The following is a 14163-nucleotide window of genomic DNA, read 5'->3' as shown; positions in this document are numbered from 1 at the left end:
AATGATTGGCATAGAATTTTTCACAAAAATTCAATTGAATGTAAGAATGTTTTAATATTTGGTAATGACAGCAAAACTAATATGATCTAGACAAGTCACCTTTATTTTTATAGTGCTTTATACAATACAGATTGTTTCAAAGCAGCTTCACAGTATTAAACAGTAGAAGAATTAATTATACAGACTTCAAAAATGAGACCAATCCAAATTCTATTGAATCTTAATTCTGCTGATCGGTGTCAAAAATTTGCATATTTGATTTGTGATTTAGTGCAGAAATTTAAATATTTCTAATTCATTTTATATAATTTCTTTTTTTGTTTTATTTTTATATATTTACAGGTTTAAATTAAAATTTTAATTCAAAATAGTCAGTGTAGATGCCAATATACTTTAAGTAATAAAAATAATGTATAACTTTTCTGTTTTAAATTGTGCAATTACTCATAATATATATGTATTTTTTTTTTGCTTATTTTAGACATTCCACTCTGTATTTTCATATTCCATGTTTCTCTCAAATATGATGTAAATAGTGTAACGGTCCTGCCCAGTCATAATCCATGTGGATATTTCTTGCATCACGCTGTTCACGCCTTCATACTGCCCGACCCTAGTATGTACTTATTTATTCAATACACCTTGCTTGGGTGTATGTGTATGTATTTACATGCATGCCACGGGAACTGGAGTCAGAGACCACTGGAACGAGGCCAACCACGGGCTCACAAAACACTGTTAGCTCTCCTTCAGCTGTGCAGCTGCTAGGTACGTGCGACAGGGAATCCAAATAAAGTTTACATGTTTGTTATTAACTTATCAAACCGAGCAAAAACCCAACTCCGTTTCACTCAGCTAACCTGTCCAGAGAGGGAATAGTGGAAAAATATTATTGACCAATGGAAAACAGAACAAACTAGGAAAGCCGATAAGATATTAATTTAATGTATTTCACATTTCATCGCATACGTGTCAGGAATTGAAACGTTGTCGCATCTCAAGGGTGAGTCTTACATGGTGACAGAGCAATATAAATGTAAAACCTGAGATGCTTTTCTAGGAGATTCTCTTGAGATCATTCATATTTGGTTCCTTCCTTTGTAAAACCTATGGTATAGCATTAAAGGGATAGGTTACTAAAAAGTAAAATTCCATCGTTATTTATTGACCCTCATGTTAGTCTAAAAACTTTGTGACTTTCTTTTTCGGAACACAAAAGAAGATATTTTGGAGCAGTGTTTCCCGCCGAACTTTCTCACAGACTGGGATGGACCTTGGAAGAAAATATTGTATATTTTATATTTAACTGCATTAATCTGGTGTACTGTACTTTGGGAAAAATGAAGACCCCCAACCGCCTTTTAGTTACCTATCTGAACATATTGAAGTCTATTCATTGACTTGTACCTGGACTTTAAAGTGGACTCAAAGCTCTTTTTAGTTGTGATAGTGTCTCAGTCCACATCACTTTTACACTAGTGTTTTTAGAAAGCCAAACAATTAAAAAATAAATTATTATTATTATTTTATCCAGTAATATATCATAGTAATAAAACTGCACTGTAAAATAAATGTAAATTTAAAAAAAGAGAATATTTCATAATACATATAATTATTTTACTTTACAGTAGTAAAATTCGTTTATCTTGATTTCTTCTCTTGCAAGAGTTTTATTTTGCTGTAAAACTGCAGTTTCTTTGAAAACAGTTTTACAAATGCATCTCTTTAGAAATCCAGTGAATTGATCTGTCCACAGAAATTATGTGAGCAGATGGAGTTCAGTTTGATTTAGTGTGAACCGATCTGCTCCGAGATGATTGAAAACAGCGGATCATGAGCTGCTTGCATGTGCCATGCATAGAATTTTTATTTTTGGGTGAACTATAATAATTAACTATTGGCTACAGTTTTTATCTGCAACTGTAACAAAAACACACTTTAACAAGCTTACTTTTTTTTTTTTTTGACCTATCAGGATGATGTCAACTAAACTGATAGTTTACTTTCTGCAAATTAGTGGACTCTACAGTCATAGTTTTCCACAAACATGCGTCGTCTATGAGCGAGTGGAGCTGCAGCGCTCTAGAGGTGCTGTCATGTCAGTGTGCAGACGCGCGGTGTGAGTAGACTTGACAGTTGCCGCGGGGCCCAGAGGCTGCAGGCAAAGGCAAACTACTCTTACACGGTTCCAGCATATCAACAACTCTGGAGATTTTACCCTTTTGCTTATAAAACAACCCATCGGTCATTTCCTGGGTTCAATTAAAGCTCCACGAGTCTAGAAATTCATTATATGCCAGTCAGCCACCATTCAAATAATGACATGTTGTGGTCAGTGTGGTTTTGAGTTCAGTGCCAGAGGTTGCAGATTCGAACTTTGTGTGAGTGGCAGTTTTTTTTTTTTAACAACCAATTACAGTTATATTTGTTTGTCAGAATGTGTTTAACAGGAACAGTTTATTTGTGTCCTATACAGAGTTAATCCAAGGTATTCTGATTAATCAGATTTTATAAGGACTGAGATGATTGTAAGAAATAACATATCTTAATAGATTTGAGTAAATATGAAGTATTGGCCTTGGCATTTCCATAGAGAGTCCAGTATGTAATCTCTATGTTGTTGAACTAATTTGTTTCATCATCATTAAACAGATATAGATGTATTTGATTTGACTAGATAATTGTCACAATTTTTGTAAATGTGTGTAAATTAAATGCTTCATCAAGTCTAAACACCTGAAGCTTTTTGGCCCAAACTTGTAGGGGGAAAAGAGCTTGACGTGCCTTTTTATGGTATGTTTATAATGATATAAACTTCATTATATTAATTTAATAGATTACTTTAGTCTGGATGGATGTCAGCTGTGGTCTTCTAATTATTGACCTCTATTCTAGGCACAGTAAGGCAGCTAGTCAATAACACTGAAGGGTTAGGTGTGCGAGAAAAATGTGATGCATTTCAGCGGTTCAGAAATGAGGGACCTCACCAGAGTCTGAGTCAGTGGAGCTCTCCTGCCTCCAGGACTTTTAACACAGCCGTAGATCATTTATCTTTCATGTTTCAACGTGGCCCCAACTATATTATGCAAAGGAAATGAGATCGGGCTACTTCTATTTCATGGTTTGTCAGCTTGAAAAGAATAGACTAATTGCTTTCATATGCACGCACCCTCATACATATATACAGCTTGTATTTGCAGATACTGTACACTCGCGCAGCAGCCCTCACTTGCAGTGCCACTATGTCACTAAGGGAAAAACTGCCTTCTCTTTATTGTTTGGACGTCTAATTATCCATGTCAGTGTTTTTGTTTCATATCATCAGTTATTGGGGAAATTGTAATGTTTCTCATCAACAAGATTGTTGACTCAAAATTAGGTTTTGAGTTTTGTCAGCAATAATGAAAATAATCATTATAACAAATAATTATTTTAATTAAAACATGCTTCTGAAAAAATATGATGTGAACAAATAGCACTTTAAGTTATATATATATATATATATGATGTGAACAAATATTATTTTTTTTTTTTTTTTTATGTTTTTTAGGAGGCTTCTAATAATTTTAAATTTGTGTTTAACATTGTCCCAGATTCAGAAGAAAACTATGAAAATCCAATATAAAAATTAATTACGTTTTATCAACTGTGGTAATATACAAGGGGACAAAAAAATATCAGTGAACAGATTATTGAAATATGAAACGTGTTGTGTAAAGACAAAAAACATGGTAATTATCGCTTATGAGCAGAACATTTTATTGTGATTCATTTTAAGCATTATGGATTCATTAAGTGCTTTTTAAAGACTGTGTTTTATTGTTTCAAATGTATTTGGTTAAAATTAGATTTGTTACAGTTTTTGACTTTTTGCGATTCTGTCTTGAACACATTTTAAGCCATTTCAAAAACGTGTGAATATAATATGTCAAACGTTAACTATGTTGATAGGACGTTTTCTTCAAAGCACCAAAACTATAGCCAAAACAGAAAACAGTGAAAAATGAACAGCGCATGGATCTGTGTTTGCGTGGGAAGTCTTGAGGGGGGATTACTGCAGCAGCTGTGTCTTCTGCGATTGCTCGTGGAGACTAATAGCTATTATTCACAAGCTTCTCTATTCAGACGAGCCAGAAGAAAGCAGGATTAGACACTCATATCAATAACGGAGGCAAGCTGAGCAGACTGATAACAGTGATGTAGGTAGAACCTTTGGGTGAGCAGATCCATGTTGATCGAGCGCTCTGGTTGGCCAGGTAGCACGTGGACTCGTCTGGCTTTTGAGCAGATCCATGTTGATCGAGCGCTCTTTACTGTCACAGAATCCCATCTCCTCACTCGTAATTCTCTTATATCTACCGGGTGGGTGCTCTGTACTCTGGCAGGGAGCGGACTCAGCAGCGGAGTGCTTAATTCTCAGCCGGTGTTTGATGCTTTATGCCTCTGAGAGAGAAGGCAGCGCTGTTTATCTCTGCTTTTATTACTTTGTAGAATATGTAAGCCCTCTTAAACCCATTTCAATAAAGAGAGATTGAATTCGGTAACATGCTTTTTTTTTTTTTGTCTGGATCAGCTGATTTTATTGTTTCTGGTAGTTACATGCTTTACAACCTGTCATTCAGCAATGAAAATGCTTAGATAATAACAGGTTTTGTGTGTCTAATTTGGTTGCCTAAATAGGAGTGTAAATGAAGTGTAAACTCTACCACTTGTGCGGCGCTGCTCTAATAGTCTTCTACTTGTACAGCTGTAGCCCTCTAGAGACTTATGGGATGTTCACACTGACAGTTGCTGTATCCGAAATCACATACTTTCATCTAACATGCTTTCATTCATCTAACATAAATTATTTGGTTGCACTTTATTTTAAGGTGTCCTTGTTTACTTGTTACAGTGTAATTATACAGCAATATTAGTTTACAACATGTACTTATTATAGGGGAAGGGTTTGGTTTAGAGTTAGTTTCCTGTAATTATGCTAAATGTTAGAATATTACTTATAACAATGAGAGTAAAGTGTTACCAATAATTTACTAAGTATGTGATAAAACGGATCATTCAGCAGTGAGGAACGACTATCTTATAAATAAGGTTCAATGATACTGTAATCCTGACTGATACAGATAAACAGATAATAATTTTCATGTAATGACCATTGACCAATAAGTGTTTATTAAAATTCTTTAAACTAAACGCATTAATTTGATGCATTTAAATTAATTTAATTTGATACCAATGAACAATACTCCTACAGCATTTATTAATAATAATGTAATTTTCTCTATTATAATTTTTGGAAAATCAAAAGTTGTATCTGGTAACGATCGCTAATGAACTGTAAACAAACATGAACAAAGAATGAACATTTGTATTTTTATTTAACATTAACAAAGCTTAAGAAATCCTGTTAAATATATTGCTCATAGTTAGTTCATGTTATGTTAACTAATGATGTTAACATGACACCTTATTGTAAAGTGTTACCTAAATATCCAGTATCTTCTGTTAGTGATAAATTTTAAATGTTTAATATTGACCGATGACTAATATGATATGGTATTGTGTATCCCTAATTTGGAAGATCTTTACTATATACAACAAAAAAGAAATCAAAATGGAGAGTTTCCAGCATTTCCATTAACATGAACAACAGTGACCATTGGTGAGGCAACAAAAGCAGCTGGCAGTTGTAAATGGACTTTGAATGAAAGAACTATCCGAAGATGGATCGGATCAAAATGTCTTTGTTGTCCGCTTGGGTCTTTGTCAGTTAACTACTTTATAAATGCATTGCTCTAGGCCCTTGGCTATAACTCAGAAAATTGCTTGATCATTAAGTTTGATGTGTTGGGGAAATTTCATCAGCTCCTGCTATAGCTCGTTATAAACCTGTTTGCGGAGCGCAGCATGCTGTCCCATCAGCCTGTGTAATAGATCATTGTGAGAGGGTGGTGGGGTCTGTCATTAGCCACCTGCTTGAGTCATACTCTTTATGCAATCCTTGCGAACACCCTCAGGCTCCTCCGTTATCCAATACCAGCACGACCTTTTAATGATGCTAATTTTGTTTTGGTTACAGGATAACTCTCAAGATTTATATGTTGAGGAAACTTGAGTAGGCTTAGAGGTCCCTTGCCAACATGTACCACACTGATTTAAGGTGATATTAATGGCTGTTCTTTGGAGGTGAAGCCTATATTTTCTCCTAGCCCATTTTAATGTGCAGAAAAAGCTATAAGCAAGCCACCTGTGCACAGACTTCCTAAAGCGTGTACTCTGGTCAAGCCAGGGATTGGTGGAACACTTAAATCACCAGTGATGTGAGTTTGAGGCAGGACTACCTGTTTTACTGAACACTGACAGAGGGGAGTGGGGCAAAAGGGATGGGAAAGCACATAATCCTCTACAGAAGTTTGAATTTTATTATGTTTTTTATATGATATGGTATTATATATATATATATATATATATTATGTTTTTTATTATATATATATATATATATTTTTTTTTTTTTTATATATATATATATAATACCATATCATATAAAAAAAACATAAAATTATATACATATATGTATGTACAGTCGTGGCCAAAAGTTTTGAGAATTACATAAATATTAGTTTTCAAAAAGTTTGCCTGCTCAAACTGCTTTTAGATCTTTGTTTCAGTTGTTTTTCTGTGATGTTACTGAAATATAATTACAAGCACTTCATATGTTTCAAAGGCTTTTATCGACAATTACATGACATTTATGCAAAGAGTCAGTATTTGCAGTGTTGGCCTTTCTTTTTCAGGACCTCTGCAATTCGACTGGGCATGCTCTCAATCAACTTCTGGGCCAAATCCTGACTGATAGCAACCCATTCTTTCATAATAAGTTCTTGGCGTTTGTCAGAATTAGTGGGTTTTTGTTTGTCCACCCGCCTCTTGAGGATTGACCACAAGTTCTCAATGGGATTAAGATCTGGGGAGTTTCCAGGCCATGGACCCAAAATTTCAACATTCCGGTCCCGAGCCACTTAGTTATCACTTTTGCCTTATGGCACGGTGCTCCATCGTGCTGGAAAATGCATTGTTCTTCACCAAACTGTTGTTGGTTTGTTGGAAGAAGTTGCTGTTGGAGGGTGTTTTGGTACCATTCTTTATTCATGGCTGTGTTTTTTGGGCAGAACTGTGAGTGAGCCCACTCCCTTGGATGAGAAGCAACCCCACACATGAATGGTGTCAGGATGCTTTACTGTTGGCATGACACAGGACTGATGGTAGCGCTCACCTTTTCTTCTCCGGACAAACCTTTTTCCAGATGCCCCAAAAAATCAGAAAGGGGCTTCATCTGAGAAAATGACTTTGCCCCAGTCCTCAGCAGTCCATTCACTATACTTTCTGCAGAAGATCAATATGTCCCTGATGTTTTTTTTTTGGAGAGAAGTGGCTTCTTTGCTGCCCTTCTTGACACCAGGCCATCTTCCAAAAGTCTTCGCCTCACTGTGTGTGCAGATGCGCTCACACTGCCTGCTGCCATTCCTGAGCAAGCTCTGCACTGGTGGCACTCCGATCCCGCAGCTGAATCCTCTTTAGGAGATGATCCTGGCGCTTGCTGGACTTTCTTGGGACCCCCTGAGGCCTTCTTGACAATAATTTAACCTCTTTCCTTGAAGTTCTTGATGAACCTATAAATTGTTGATTTAGGTGCAATCTTAGTAGCCACAGTATCCTTGCCTGTAAAGCTATTTTTTATGCAACGCAATGATGGCTGCACGCGTTTCTTTGCAGGTCACCATGGTTTAACAATGGAAGAACAATGATTTCAAGCATCACCCTCCTTTTAACATGTCAAGTCTGCCATTCTAACCCAATCAGCCTGACATAATGATGATCTCAGCCTTGTGCTCGTCAACATTCTCACCTGAGTTAACAAGATGATTACTGAAACGATCTCAGCAGGTCTTTTAATGACAGCAATGAAATGCAGTGGAAAGGTTTTTTGGGGATTAAGTTAATTTTCATGGCAAAGAAGGACTATGCAATTCATTGATCACTCTTCATAACATTCTGGAGTATATGCAAATTGCTATTATAAAAACTTAAGCAGCAACTTTTACAATTTCCAATATTTATGTAATTCTCAAAACATTTGGCCACGAGTGTATATGTATATATGTGTGTGTATATGTATATATGTGTGTGTGTGTGTGTGTGTATATATGTATTTTTTTTTTTTTTTTATGTGTGTGTGTGTGTGTGTGTGTGTTTTTGTTTTTTTTTATGTAATTTATTTCTGTGATGGCAAAGCTAAAATTTTGAGTGTCACACAATCCTTCAGAAATCATTCTAATATGAAGAAACATATCTTCTTCAGTCTTGAAAACAGTTGTGCTGCTTAATATTTTTTGTAGTAACATTGATCCCCCAAAGATTCTTTAAAGAATTGAACGTTCAAGAGAACAGCATTTATTTGAAATTGAAAGCTTTTGTAATGTTTTAAATGTCTTTCTTTCACTATTGATGAATCCAAACACTTGTCAGGTTCCTACAGTCAAACCCAGTGGATTTTTAAACTGATTTGCTGTAATCGAAAACTCATGTAAATGTTTATAATTAATAAAAATGCTTTTAGTTATGTCAGCTTTCAAATATTCCATCAGCTAAAATATTTAGTAATAATGAACCAATAGAAAAGTCTTGGAAATTAATAATCTTGAAGTCAAGGAAAAAGCACAGAAATGCTAATTAATATAAATGCCCTTGATGTAAATTTTTTACAAATCCAGCAATAATCAACTAGTGAAAATGTCTCGGAAAAGCATTTTTTTCAAAAGGTGTGGAATCTCTGAATCATTATTTCCATTTCATTTGGTGCTGGTAGTGGTATGGAAATGACAGACTTCAGCATTTCGTAATTCATAGCCCAGATTATGTTTTATTAATTTTTTTATGATAATGCAGTTTTTCTCTGTTTTAGGTTCGCATCGAAACGGCCACAACTCTAAAGCTGGATATCCTTTCCTCTGAGTGATGCTAAGCCCGTCATAGTTTACAGACTTTACAGCAGGCTGGTCATTTGTCAGCTTTAATTGGATGCATTTAGGCACTCTTGTAATTAGTTTGCCTATTAACCCCTAGCCATTCAGCAACACCCGCTTGTTTGCATGCCGTTGAATGATTACTTAATCACTTTCATCCTAATTCATCTGCATGTAATCATGTGTATTTAAGAGCTCATTGCTTCTCACCTCCAGTGATTAAACTTAACTCAGCCTTACCCGTTGATGACTTCGAGTTCAGAACCGAGCAGTTCTTACCGGTAAGATTGGTTGTTTTGAACATTTGGCATCATTGCATTTCATTTGTTTAGTTAAAGGTCTTTATTGACAACTCTCTTATTCCTTTTCAGTACTTGGAGTCTATTTTCAGCCTGTTGTTCCAGCTGTTGCAACAGGTCAATGAATGTGACACCAAAATGCAAGTTCTTCACGTTATTTCCTGCGTCATCGAGAGAGTCAGCATCCAGGTGAGATTCAGCCCTTCCGAGAGGTCAAATGAAGTCATCTTGAGCGCAGAGGGTTTAATCTTGACTCTGCGATCGGATGCTTTTCTAGATATTCCTCAGGTCTCTATTTGTTTTTGCACACTGAACGGCACATATTGATGTCGTGTCATTACCAAACAATGCTGACTGAGGACAAGGCCATGACCTGCTTTGAAAATAACCTTTGGCTACTGCATGAGCCTTGACTCTGAGCCATTTGATGAATGACATTTAATTTAGCCATGTTAGAATGCAAAGCTCGTGATTTAACATTCGTTCAGTCAAACATGCATAAATTACAGCCGGGCATACCATGTGTACATTGAAAGCTTTCAGAAGTAACCTTCCGTGTCAACCTTTTGCAGCACAGGAGATATTTAATGCCCTATTTTCCATGATTTTGCTCCTCTGTATTGCCCTTTAGGAGCATATATTCACCTTAAAGATTAGTCAAATGACCAGTATTAAATATGAAAGTGTTTTCATGCAGCACATCCATCCATTTTTTGGTACATCCAGATGTGCTGTACCACCTTAGGAGAAAATGTATTCTCGTTTTTAGTCATTGTGAGCTCAGAAATGTGTCTTTTGACAAATCTTTTTGACATTTTAGTCTTTTTATCTTTTTCACTACTTGTGAAATAATGGCTTTTCCATCATACTCTCTTTGAACTTTAACTGCATTTTCATAAGTTCCTCATTCCAGAGCTCAGCTAGTTTTACCTTTTGTTAAAGTTTGCGTCACTCATGGTATAAAATCTCAACTGGCTGTCGCATTGTAAAAGACCACGTGGAATCTTCTAGGCACAAGAGTTTAGAAGTCAATTCAAACCTTTGGGAGCCGTTTGTAATTTCTCTCTTAGTTTGCTCACATATTTACAGTTCTCCCTCAAAGAGTTAAAAAATATTGCATCATGAGGAATCATTTTGTTCTTGATCTTTTCAGATAAGAGTTCCCTGTACTATGAAAACATACTGTAACTTTCAGAACTCTTGTCTAAAAAGACCATTTGTTGAAATTTGTTGAGAAACAAAAATGTATCATTCTGAATTTTTAACTTTTTGACATTAGGTCAACACAGTGACACATGATCATTCTCTTTACACATCAGTGATGCCTATTGTATGATCAGAAATCAAAAACCGGGCCAGTTCAGTCTCATGGGTGAGGTAAAGGAGAATGTTGGGTAGATACTGTTATTCCTGAACATCAGAAGGACCTGCAGCTCTGCATTTCCTTTAGAAGGATCTTAGCATTAGGAAGGTGCAGCATTTTGAGAAAAAAAAAGAAAAGAAGAGAAAGTGTTTCTTGCCTAAGAAACAGAAAACGTCACACTGTGAGAAAGTCACGCTGTGAGATATAAAATCACAATTACAAGAAACAATAACAATTCAAATCTGATTAAGCCGTTTCAACCTAGAGTTAAAAAATAGTCAATTGCAATATCTGAAGTCATAATTGTGAGAAATAAAGTTGCAAGTAAATTTTAATTGTTCATTCATCACATTTATTTTGCTCATTTCACATGGGATGTTGTTGTGTCTTAAAGGCACAGCGGTTAAAAAAAAAAAAAAAAAAAAAAAAAAAAAAAAACTGAGTTATATGACATTTATGAAGCCCTAGTTTTGTAACTTATAGCACAGACAGCCCTTAAAACTATATTTAAAAGTTATTAATTGGCTGTGTAATCAGTTTAATTTACAAAATGTTTTGCAGTTAATTTAGGGATGTTTCTTTTTTAATAATTGTAAAGAAAAGCACCAAGATATGCATATAGTGTCATCAGTGATTGGTGCATAATAGCAGAATGCTTTCGGCATATTTAAACTATTTTCCTTTGAGCAGAAGAAAACGCTGATAGAGCACCAACATGCTAGGAGCTTGACAGTGCAAAAAAAAAAACACAAAAAAAAAAACCACACACAAATTAAATGTTTACTAAACTACTACATCCAGTTACAATGAGAAAGTGTTAAGCATGTTAGAGATTTACATGTGAAGTAAAAATCATTGAGAAGTCAACACTGGAAGTACTGAGTTATAATATGATATATTTTGATTACATTGTTCTGAATTTCATTGTTTCCCTGCTTGAGAAGCATTCCGGCAGTAAAGAATGCTAATTGGAATTGAAGAATATAAAGTTTTAACACACCACTGCAAAAATAGACCGGGAGAGAGATTTAGACAGCGATTCCAAATGTTATCTATAGGAATAATTCATGGAATATTTTTCATTAAATCGGGTGCCAAATCGCAAGGCAGAATAAATTGCAAGAGCAGCATAAAAATAAAAACCTGCAACACAGACAGAAGTAGCTCTTGCCATAAAAGTTCTTGCGATAGTGACTATCAGTATCACTTAAATAACAAACATAATTTTGTACTTATTGGATACTGGGTAAAATGTACTGAGTAAAAATAATATTGTAATGATAGTAATGTTGATGATGATAATACTACTACTTTCTATACTAGTTTTTATTACTATTATTATTTGCTTACTATAATTATAATTTTTTCTTTATTTTTAAATATATTTCTTTAAAAATTTAAGTTCATTAATAATTTATTGACCTGCCTGAATCATTCAAGTTCAAAACAAGCATTTATTTTGTGAGTGCTCCTTTGCAATTGAGATCATTGGGTTACTTTTTTCCCCTCTCTTCTAGATTCGACCGTACGCGGGCTGCCTGGTTCAGTACCTTCCTATTCTGTGGAAGCAGTCTGAAGAACACAACATGCTCCGCTGTGCAATTCTCACTACCCTCATCCATCTCATACAGGTATAGCACACCCGCGGGACCAAGAATGAAACAGATAACGAGGCTTTGAAATGGTCGAGTCGGGTGTTTAGCATTCTGTCTGTGTTTCAAGTGCTCACTTGAACGTGATGCGTGTACCTTTACCGATAGGGGGGCCTTATTTTATTTATTGTCGTCGTCTGTGAATATGAACAGATGCTCCTCCAGCCCTGCTGAGCACTTCTCTGGTTTTCTGATACTTGCAGAAGACGTTTATTTTTGTATGATACACTTCATCCCTTCCTGTTGTGAGTGTATGAACACACATGCAGACAGGAGCTTGTTATTGATAGTTGTATGTAAAAAAAAAAATTCCACATTGATTCTCCATCTTCCTCCACATGGGATCCCGCTAGCTGCTCATTTCATCCTGTCTTTTTCTCCCCCCTTTTTTATTTAATTTATTTTTTCTTTTTTTTTCTTTTTTGCTCCGTGCATCAGGAGCAGTTTCTGTGTCACTCTGGCCCCCGAGGAGATGAGTGACACTCACATTTAAACCATCCCGAGTCTGCAGTAGCTGGATGTCTTGAGCTTGGTTTAATTGAGAACTTTGCTGATACAGGAACAACCCTTTTCACACTTTTTGTGACATAACTAAAAAAAATAATATAAACGCACACACACACACACACATTACCAGTCTAATGTTTTTGAACAGTAATTTTTTTTTTAAAGAAGTCTCTTCTGCTAACCAAGCCTGAATTTATTTGATCCAAAATACAGCAGATTGTATTTTAAATCCATTTTAATATATTTAAAATATATTTAAATATTAGCTTCGCGTCAGGGTCCTGATCACCCTGTCGGGGGTTATTCTGCGATAACAACCAGCTGGATGTACATTATCCCTTACATAACCCCCGACAGGGTGATCAGGATCACTTGTATCACCCTGAACGGGGTTATTCTGCGATAACAAATGGCTTGATGTACATTATCCCGCTTATTACATGCCTACTTGCCACGTAAGTAAATAATTAGACAAAATATTGATTTGATTTGAAATATTTGAATGCAGAGCTTCCACAAAGAGAAAATGTTCCTAGCAAGAGTTTAGCGCCAACTTCAGTTGCCCGGATGAGCCCGTGTTATCAGGTATTACCTGTTGTTATTAAGGGATAACATACCTCGGAATTTTGTGACTGACCAATCAGAATCAAGTATTCCACAGAGCTGTGTAATAAATATATATATATATATATACACACACACACACATATATGTATATGTGTGTGTTTTTGTGACATATCAGGACACAACTTTGTATAATGACTTGGGTATGACAGAGGTATTACAAGGAGAGGGTGACTTATGAGGACATTACCCATGTCCCCATTTTTAAAAAAAGTTTCCTGTAAGGGGTAGGGTTAGGTGTAGAGTTGGTGTAGGGCAATAGCACATACGGTTTGTAAAGTATAAAAACCATTATGCCTATGGAATGTCCCCACAATTCACAAAAACAAACGTGTGTGTGTTTAAGCTCATTGTTGTGAGTTTTGATTCTTTTGGCTATAATTTAAAGTCTTTTGACAAAATCTTTTGATTAAATGGGAAAGTTCAGTGTCTACATTGTAACTTGTCTGACATGAAAAACAAGTATCCAAAAATCTTTGTTCTAAATATTGTGTCATTAGAAAGGGATTTGTCTGAAACACACTGTGATCATTTAAATAATTTATTTATTGTTTGTATTAATAAATCATTATTAATAATTACATTAAATAATGGCTAATGAAGACTTCCACAAACTTCCACGTATATGATGTTCTGAACACTAAACAAGGTTTTTTTTTTTTTTTTTTTTTTTTTTTTTAAAAGCCGGTATTGTC

General features: G+C 35.4%; 1 protein-coding gene across 2 annotated transcripts in view; it reads left to right on the top strand.

Moving 5' to 3' along the window:
* The window catches only part of ipo11 (importin 11), a 131905-nt gene that overhangs the window by 60732 nt on the left and 57010 nt on the right, over nucleotides 1-14163 (top strand). For both annotated transcript variants that reach the window (XM_042762477.1, XM_042762476.1), the window contains exons 17-20: nucleotides 8963-8996; nucleotides 9264-9304; nucleotides 9395-9511; nucleotides 12203-12316. In XM_042762477.1, coding sequence (XP_042618411.1) covers nucleotides 8963-8996; nucleotides 9264-9304; nucleotides 9395-9511; nucleotides 12203-12316 — 306 coding nt within the window. The remainder of the gene's footprint in view (nucleotides 1-8962; nucleotides 8997-9263; nucleotides 9305-9394; nucleotides 9512-12202; nucleotides 12317-14163) is intronic.

This window comes from Cyprinus carpio, chromosome A8 (assembly GCF_018340385.1).
Source record: "Cyprinus carpio isolate SPL01 chromosome A8, ASM1834038v1, whole genome shotgun sequence".
Taxonomy (NCBI): Eukaryota; Metazoa; Chordata; class Actinopteri; order Cypriniformes; family Cyprinidae; genus Cyprinus; species Cyprinus carpio.
Note: the sequence above shows the minus strand (reverse complement) of the source record. Positions and strands in the feature narration are given on the sequence as shown.